The sequence below is a fragment of the Engraulis encrasicolus genome, chromosome 14 (assembly GCF_034702125.1).
Source record: "Engraulis encrasicolus isolate BLACKSEA-1 chromosome 14, IST_EnEncr_1.0, whole genome shotgun sequence".
Taxonomy (NCBI): domain Eukaryota; kingdom Metazoa; phylum Chordata; class Actinopteri; order Clupeiformes; family Engraulidae; genus Engraulis; species Engraulis encrasicolus.
Genome location: NC_085870.1, coordinates 44,541,688 through 44,551,384, shown reverse-complemented (window position 1 = coordinate 44,551,384; position 9,697 = coordinate 44,541,688). Strand labels below are relative to the sequence as shown.

The 9,697-nt window shown below is 42.4% G+C and overlaps 1 protein-coding gene across 1 annotated transcript; it reads right to left on the bottom strand.

Moving 5' to 3' along the window:
- Positions 1-3,683: 3,683 nt before the first annotated feature.
- Positions 3,684-9,095, bottom strand: LOC134462697 (homeobox protein Hox-C13a-like). Its single transcript, XM_063215842.1, has 2 exons — positions 8,029-9,095; positions 3,684-4,822 (listed from the first exon to the last, which is right to left on the bottom strand). The coding sequence occupies exons 1-2, from the start codon at positions 8,690-8,692 to the stop codon at positions 4,563-4,565; spliced, it is 924 nt and encodes a 307-aa protein (XP_063071912.1). The 5' UTR covers positions 8,693-9,095; the 3' UTR covers positions 3,684-4,562.
- Between the last annotated feature and the right edge of the window lie 602 nt (positions 9,096-9,697).

Sequence of the window (9,697 nt, the reverse complement as noted above, 5' to 3'; positions counted from 1 at the left end):
CGTTATTATTTAAGCTACCCATAATTTCACCATAAATGCACATTCTGTAATCAGTATTCAAAACTTTCTCGCTTAACTGGTGCGCACACCGACAAACAAACCTAAACAAAAACAAACAAACAAAATTCTGTAGAAATAGGCCAGCTTTGCGCCACCACAAATCCATTAGTGTTTTTGGACTATAAGTTCTATGATCCAAATGCAAAGGCAAAAGTCTACGCACAGAGCCTTCAAATTAGTGGGCTATTGTGAGTTATAGTTAGGCTATCATTTTTGCTCAAATGACAAAACAATAACATTCGAGAAAACACTAGTCTCCCAATACATGCCCCTGACTTCTGTGGTGGCAAGAAAGACTATTGAGAAACCCATACGTAAGTTTATCAGTCAGGGTTTCATGTTGAGTGTATTTTTGAGTAGCAATGCCCTTAAAATCGTTGAAACATAGTGGCAGACGTAAGCTTGTCTTAACATTCACTTATACGACATAAAATGGCTACATCGTGAAATTAAACAAAATGTGGAAATTGCAATATTTGAAGAGATGGATAGGCTATCAGGATAATCGTGCAACTCACTTCATAGCTTCAAAGTACCACCATATTAGTTAAACAATGCAACAAAGGGTCATGGAGATACAGGTTAGTTTTTGCATTTAGTGAAACCAAAGTTTAGCCTACAGACTCATTAGGAATACAACAGAGAGCGTCGCATCCGTCTCAAGGTTAGTGGTTAACATCACATGACGTCGCGGGCATGCTTCCTCCTTAATGTCCAGCCATAGCCATCCTAATGAAGGCTACTTGCCGTAACTCACAAGTCTGACAAGCCGCTCGGATCTATTGATATATGGGCTTAACCACAGCCTCACGCCGCCGTCAAACTTGCACACACAACATAAAAACAGCGTACATACCTTGGAAATGATTTTATTGCCGACGTCTGTTTTCCTTGAGGCAGCTTCAGCCACTCGCTCATCCTCCTGGATGCACCTTAAATCTCGACATGAAACAGAGCGGCTATAGGACTGACTACACGGCACCAACTTGTCCCAGCGTTGGTGTGTGGAGGGGCTGCAAGGAGACGTCAACGGTCTACCTGTTATCCACGGTCCAAATACCACACTACTCCACTGATGACTGTGTAAGTGTGCGAGATAATTTAAGGTTTCGCGACCAAGAGAGAAAACAGGCTGAATGTCAAGTCACTAAGGTTACAAGGAATTGTGTTAGAAAGGGTATTGAGGTTCAAAAAATCGAGAGGATGTATGGCGACTACAGATCACCTTAGGTGATATTCGTATCATATATTCTTAATTAACTCCATATTGTGTATTTGGCCAGCTCTGGCGGTGTCTTAACTGGGTAAAAAAGGGGCATTGCCTCGTCTGCAGATATTGACCCCCCCACACACACACACACACACACACACACACACACCTCCGGGAGGAAGCCCAGCCTTTCCTTGTTTGCTATGCACGAGCAGCCACTGTGTCAAGGTCAAAGCGACTGCATAGTCATGGTCAAGGGTAGCCAAGAAGTGACGTAAGGACACAATAGATTTTCGGTGCCACTCAGACGGCTGGGGGGCGAAAACACAAGACGAAGAAAATAGCCAGACGGACTTATGCCCTGATCGGGGCTAAATTTGTGACAGCGTTGCTATCTGAAATAGGATATACGTTGCGCGATTTAGTATTAAAATTTCTCAATTTTACACAGTGGTCCGTCCCAGCTTTCATGAGACTAGTAATCTGGTAAGTTTCTGCAGTAGTGCTGAAAAAACAACAACATCTGGAAACCGACACTGGCATAAAAAGTACTGTAACCGGATTAGGCCCAAATCTCTGCGTCATCATACACATCCTGGATTCAACTGCATCCTCCAAAAGACTTACCTTCTCCGCGCTTTCCAAGCCGCAGATGAAAATTGATCCTACGATCTAGTTCAGAGAAATATTGAAAAATGTCTACGCAATCTAACGCAAAGCGAAGCAACAGCCTAATCATTATTATGGCAGGTGTAGTACTTAAGTCAGTTTTAATCAGATATGCGACTGTACAATAGAGTTCTGTCTAATCTTACAGTGGTGGCATTTAGTTGTAACTATCGCACAGCACCATTAAGCACAATATAACCTAAATAATCTGTTAATTCAATGAAAAATTAAATTTCTGACCAACTACAAACTACATCTGTCATAATGTGTGTCGGCGACGCTTGGTATGGACGGCATTGTTTTGTAGAATGTTCCGAAATCATTTGGACGAGGCGCTGGGTCGAATATCACACATTCATACATATTTGGGCACAATAATAACTAATTGTAACATTTCACTAATTGTGACTTCAACATAAATCCCTAACATTTCATCCTACTTGGCATTAGCTAAAATAACACAAGGCAAACGGGCCAACCAAACGTGTTTTAATGCAGCACGATATGTTTCCTAATGGAACCCGCGCGCAAACTTTGGAGTTCTATTTTCCTTTCATACTCAAAATAATATCGACAGACACTGAAACTCAAGTCCATATCTGCAGCTCTATTCAGGCATCACTTTGGTTTTGTACTGTGGATCATATTGTTGAATCAGTTTTTGTACAATAGATCATATTGACTCCGTTTAGTTTCAGCCAGTAAGTAGTCTGGTCACATACTAAACATGTTCACTTGGGCAAAAGTTCTGCAAAACCCACGAACGCTTCGCAGACATATGCATTTCACGTGGGCCTATGTGTAACCCCATGTTCTTGTATTCTTGCATTATGAAAAACGCCAAAGGTAATAGTGCAGAGCTACCAACCTTATGCATATGTTTCCCCTAATGAAGGCAAAAGTTTACCCTCGTTTGTTGCTAAGTTTACCCTCGTCTATAGTAATATTCCTTTAAATATCCATACGCGGCCATTTAACTGTGGCTTTACAACACTTTGCATACCGATTTAGAACATGAATTGTAAACTGCCTTCAATGTTGAGAATGAGAAAATTAGTACTTTTATGGACAGACACACAGCATGGATAGTGGAATGCGCCATGGTCAACATTGGATAAACAACAAGACATTCTTAAGTCTATAAACCGTTATATTGTGTTGCATTCATCTGGCCTAAGGTAAAACTTCACTGACATAAAAAAGCCTTTTGTTTGTTAGTCATAGGTGTGCCATTCAAGAAAGGCCTTCCGGATGGGTACAGCTATGTCTTCGCCCGGGGATACAAAATAATCGTATTCATTTTCCATCTCTCTTACGCACGACATTTGACGCAACTAGGAAATGTGTCTATACAAATCAGTGCTTTCCGAAGACAGCGGAACAGTTTGGTGGGCCTGCATTTTGAAAACTGAGCCTGGGGCGCATACACGTTTCGCTGGATTGGCCAAGCGTCATTTATCGAGTTATGGCAGATGAGTGCGATATGGCAACATTTGTAAACCACGAAATGCATATGTCAACAGTGTGAACAGTGCAAGTTACAGTAACTCTCATCTGCAGCTTTAGGTGCACCTTAAGTTGACGGACCATTGCGCAGGTCTCACATTGCTGCAGGTAGTAACAACTACTTGAAAAATAATAAAACCAACAAAGGTGGTCTGTATTTGTCTTAGTTACGTGCTCGCGCGCACGCACACACGCACACACACACACAGAATAAAACGATTGGACATCGATTAAGCATTGATTTTTATTTACGAAACATTTCCATTTTGGGTAACATTTTTTAAACACACACCACATCACTGTTCACATACTGCACTGAACCAATGAAAAACGCGTACAATGAGGGGTTATCGGCTCGAATGCAATGCAACTCGCTATATAAACCAACTAAGAGATTGTGCATTAATACGTAGTTCTCTTTTTTTCTTAATATTCATTAAATTGATAATCATTCCAGTTGCATGACAGACATTATCCTTCACTGACAAAGAACAAATGATGAGAACCATAAAATATAAGCAATTTACATCCCCTGCCATTCGAGACTCTTACTTAAATAATAGATGCACGTAACTGTACAATTCCACGTATAGCAGCCTCCCCCTCCACAACCCTTGGCACCAGACATTAGACGGTCACTTAAAAAAAACACAATAACTCTTGAAGTCAGAGTCCTGGAACCAAAATGGCTTTTGCACAAATATCAAGAGACACCATCCGAAATTTTGCTTCCTTCCACACACACTGCCAAGTTTTCAATGTGCGTCTGTCTGAGAGGATTTTCCCCTTTCCCACCAAATATGTTGAAAATCTCTTAATCTCTTATTTCTGGGAAGAAGACAAAGAAATAACTCAAAAACACCAAAATGGGTCTTAGGGCCATCCAACGCTGCGCCATTTTCCATTCAACCTTCCCCTTTGAGACTTGTCCTGTTTTGTTATCAACTCACTCTGATTATCAATTTTGAAATCCAGGTGATTAAACGGTTGAAGAGACATGATGCGCATCTGATTTCGGATAAAATATAAATACTTCTTAGTTCGTGTGGGTAATAAAGTTTGGGGGCGTGAGTCGGTTGTGGCGGCCGCTGATGGGGGGGAAAAGAGAGCGCACTGATCAGGTGGCATGCATGTGCGCATTTGTCTTCGATTTACAGATGAATTTCTTCTCTTTCACGCGACGGTTTTGGAACCAGATGGTGACCTGTCGCTCGGAGAGGTTGGTGGTGGCGGAGATCCGCCGTCGCTTGTCTTTGGTAATGAACTTGCTGGCCGCGTACTCCTTCTCTAGCTCCTTCAGCTGGAGCTTGGTGTAGGGGACGCGCTTCTTGCGACCTCGGCGGTAGCTGCTGACTTCAGGCTGCAGTGGCACCACATCTGCAGGAAGGAAAGAAGGAAAGGCAAGAGGGAAGGAAGAAGACACGAGAGACGTCAGATGTTTCAAGTAAAGAGGCAAACAAACTCATTCAACAAACAAATAAGCAAGGTTGTTTGCTAGGTAAAGACTCAGCATGTGTGAATACTTGAAATTTACGCAATAGGTGTTACCCATACAGGGCAGAGTTCGCCATGAAAGGGTCACCTGAACAGTCTCAGTTCTGGAAAGAAATCCTAAGGGCAAATGTATGGTGTGGTCTACCACCATCATATCATTCGCTCTGCGTCAAATGATTTGTTAAAAAATAATTTTATATAAAGTTTATTTTTTTTATTTTGGACACATAAGCATGGGTTTGATACACAACTTCCTACGTTTGACAATGATACCAAAATCAACCTGTTGGCTCTGATGTGGCCCCGTGAGCCACGTGTGGGTACTTTGTACTTATGAGTGTACTTGGTAGGCCTACTTGAGACAGGTGCGGGGAAACTGTGAAAACAGTACCCTACCGTGTGCAGACGCACACTCTACAATCAGTCAGATTCTCACCCGAAATAAACCAAATGAAATATTTAAGTTACCTGGAAAAAAGTCAGAATAACAGAGGGCCCGGAATGAAATTGAGAGCTGTGCGTAATTACTAGTCTTCACATAATGTCGTATCAAAACAGGTGCGGGGAACCTAGTTGCAACTAGAAGGCTACCCGATTAAGGGACAGAGGCACACGGTGTTATATTAGAGGTTAGATCACCCGAAGAAATATATTGAATTTAACTGAAAAAAGTCAAATGGAATATTGAAAGTCAGAAGACCCAATAGACCTGCAATAATCCACAAGGGTTGTGCGTAATTAGCCGCCCTTATGTAACCTCATATCAAACCACATTTTACTAAAGGGGATTTTTCGACAATGTACAAGCCATGTATTTATTTGCATGCGCAAATGGGTCTAGACAGGTCTTGCACGTCAGCACCACTGATATACGCCTAGACCTGTGTGCCTAGAGCAGCATGCCAAAATAACGCTTTTTGTTATTATTATTATTTTTTTTAAGAAAATGACTGTAATCAATATAACAGCCTAAACTGTAAGTTGATTAGATATACTTGCGCAGCCTGATGATACTACGCACCTAAATAAGTTATTCCAATATGAAAAGTTATTCCAATACCCTGCCCAAAGGTGGTGAACTGTCGTGAAACTAAGTTATGGATTTAAAGTTCGCCAGCAGTTATCAGCAGTGTGTGTATGTGTGTGTGTGCGCATGTAAACATGCACACATTTATACACTGCGTAGCAACTGCTAATTCGTCTTTATTCGCTACTCTTATTGCAATCATTAAAAGTATATATTTCAGACAGTTAAAGTGCGGATAAGCAGAGCTGGGGGGAATTAACTGCCATTGTTTATGAGGGCATGTACAACGGTTAATAGGACAGTCTTACTGAAGACAATGGAGAAGAAAACTATAGCCTATTAAAATGACGACCGACCGCGTGACATGCTCCAGTATTTTGGAGAGGCTCCAAATGTACATTTAAAAAAAAACATTTGAGTTCCTACAAAAAGAAACAAAGGCTATAATAAAACAGCAATTGCAGTTCTACAAATTATATAAAACATATAGGTTTTCTAATATGAAAAAAAAGTTTTGAAACTGTCAGTTTTTTTCTTGACACCTTAAAAGGTGTTATTCTTCCCTGCAGAACTAACGGGAGCAAACTGACGTGTATTAAACGTTAACTAGATCTTGAGTGATAAGCCAATCAACTCTGGCATCTAGGAGCTATTCTTAACAAGATGGAAGGCGAAACCTATATTCTGAAATAGAATTTGTCATTCAATAGGACCAAATGGCCTTTACATGCATTGCTTGGGGAAGCAGCTAGCCTTCTTATGCGTTAGTTAGCCGCGTGGTGGACATACATTCACATGAAGACGGTGACTGGAGGATACATATCAAATACTTGCATTCTGTGACAAGCTGAGCATATCTGTGCGGGCGCCAACACACACACACACACACACACACACACACACACACACACACACACACACACACACACACACACACACACACACACACACGTGCTCTCTCTCTCTCTCTCTCTCTCTCTCTCTCTCTCTCTCTCTCTCACACACACACTTCATCATTCATATATGTATCTCAAGCCCAAAATGCACGCTGAAAGAGAGAGCGTGCGCATTTGGACACACATTTTGTTACATAGACGAGGCTGTGGTGGTGACGCTGAACAAAAACAAATGATAAAGATGACATTAAAAAGGCATCAAAGGAGATGTGAGGCCTTCGCACTGAACGATTACATCTGCAGCTGAGCTGAGAGGGGACGGTCGTGGATGTCTCAGCACTACCACTCCCAGCAACATGACAATCAGCAGGCAGAGATTTACTGGGCCATATGCAAACACAGCTCTACCTGTCTGCCAGAGCAATGCTGTGGCACGCCAATGCGCTCTGCAAACATCAGCTCATTATCAAGTGTGCAAAAGCGAGGTTGAGCAGATAAAACAGGGCTTTCAGCTTCTTGTGATTATTAAGATTGAGACGATTTGTCAATTGGCCAATTATCAAGAGATGTAGCTGGGGGTTGATTTCCGTTTTCATGCGTAATTACACAAAGCAGTTTGATAAACATCTGATTAGTCTAAGGATGCACTGTCCATTATGCATACGCAGATGAATAACGTTAAAATAGAATGATGATGGTCAATATCAATTCCATGCATATTACAAAACATAGTTAAGCTTTTCTTTCGACATAACAAGAGGGAGCAAAATAGTGGTCAATATGATATTCTGGTATGAAGATGCTATTCGGACACACATTTTGCCCGACAGAGAGAGAGAGAAACCAGACTGAGCCAATAACCTAAATAAGGAATAGGGATGACTAAATGACAAGTGTCTCTCAACAGATATCTCTGTAATTATAGGAATGGTTGCCGTTTGACATACGACGACTTTACCAGGCAGCCTAAGAAACGGTCATGCGTAAACAAACATGCACAGATGTGCGTGAAACGGTGTCTCTGCCATGCTTGTTTGTGCACATGTTATTTGTTTATTTTTCAGAAGTCTAACTCTCAGAGGTCCAAAATACAACAGCTGGCAAATCGGTCACAAATGCGTAACAGTAAACATAAAGTAACATTTGCTGTGAAATATTTTGTTTACCTGGAAACGGGGACTTCCAAAGATGGGTCGACTGAGTTTGCTCCTTGGAACAATACACCTGGCCATCCCATCCGTTCGACAAAGCCCAATGCTGGTAGCCGTCCATAGGAATCAAAGTTTCATGCCTTGGCTCTGGGTGCGTGCTGATCCCCGGCACGACTGACACGTCCAAATAGCCCGGCACTGTTTGGTACGAGCTGGCGAAGCTCGGGTAAAAGGCGAACTCCTTGGCCCGACTAGAGAGTTCCTCGGTAGGCAAGGCTGGGCTCGGCTCTGTGTACTTTTCAGCGGGGTGATAAGAGCATGGCTTCTGTTGCAGGTTGACGTTGTGCGAATGAGACAGCCGGCAACCGTAGTAAGGACTTCCGAATGGGTAGCCATAGCCCAGCGAGGCGCTCGACGAGGTTTGCGGTGCAGGGCACTGGCGCCCGGCGTCTTGCGAGGGGAGGTCGGGATAAACGGAGCCCTGGTGGGTAGCAATGCTCCCGGAGTGACGGCCAAGAGCCGGGTGCGAGATGAGATCCCTGCAGTGGGTCGCAGGGCAATTCCCGCTCAGTCCCTCCATGGATTGGTTTTTATGTGGATTATTTTCATTCGGACTTTTTTCATACACGTACATCAAGGTGTCCGCCCAGCATGGATGCAGGACCAGCGAAGTCGTCATATCACGGGCTGCCGATGCTTTTTAAAAGTCGACTACTCCAAGACGGACACCTCACTTCCAACCTCATTTTTTCTCACCGGGCGCATGCGCAGCAGGAGCTGCTCGAAGTGTCCAGTTCATTATTAAGACTAGGGGTTCGGCCGACATGTGACGATAACACGAGCGACGTGAGCAGACGTTGGGAGGTGGGAGCAGGGGCAACGACTCATCCCTTTAAAGTATGTTTAGAACTACATAAGCGACTGCACTTCCAAGTATTATAAGCCAAGACATTGGTTGAGATGGAGAGACGCGTCAGACCTTAAAGGGAACGTGTAAAAGCCCGCAGTCCTCTGCGGAAGAAGGCCAAGGAATCGTCACATTTTGTTGAATCTGTGGGAAAGTTATAAACAAAAACAGTTGAATGTATGATTGGGTTCCCATTAACATTACATTAAATTGGACTAGGCACTTTTACTTTATTCCTCGATTAAGATATATCTATTTAACAATGGTAGACTCTAACAATATTTGGAATGGAATTAAAAGTTGTTCTAATGAATAAATGTAGCCTAGTCTATTTGAAAATTAAGAGACCTCTCACACTCCTTTCCAAAAGACATGTGGAACGGTTTGGGGTCCGTCGCGAACTATGAGCGTTCCTATTTATGACAAGGTAGGCTGATGCGTCCTTTTCACTGACGGAAACAAGTGATTATTTTTTTCAGACTAACTGCAATTGCATTGACATATTTTTCATTGAAAAAAAGGAAATATCCCATGAGGTCAAAAGGGCTGCAACCTTTAACAGCCCTACCCCTGGACAGAAATTGTAGGCTATATTTCTGATCAGACATCCAGAGAATGCACAAGAATCATGTTTAAAAAATATATATATATGATGTAATCTCTCTCTAAACAAGTCTAAAAACGCACTGGAGTGGATAGTTTTTATATAGCGACTTGAAGACGGCATAGGCTATGCGGCTTTGGAAATCTCTGAAGTAACACATTTGGAAATATAAA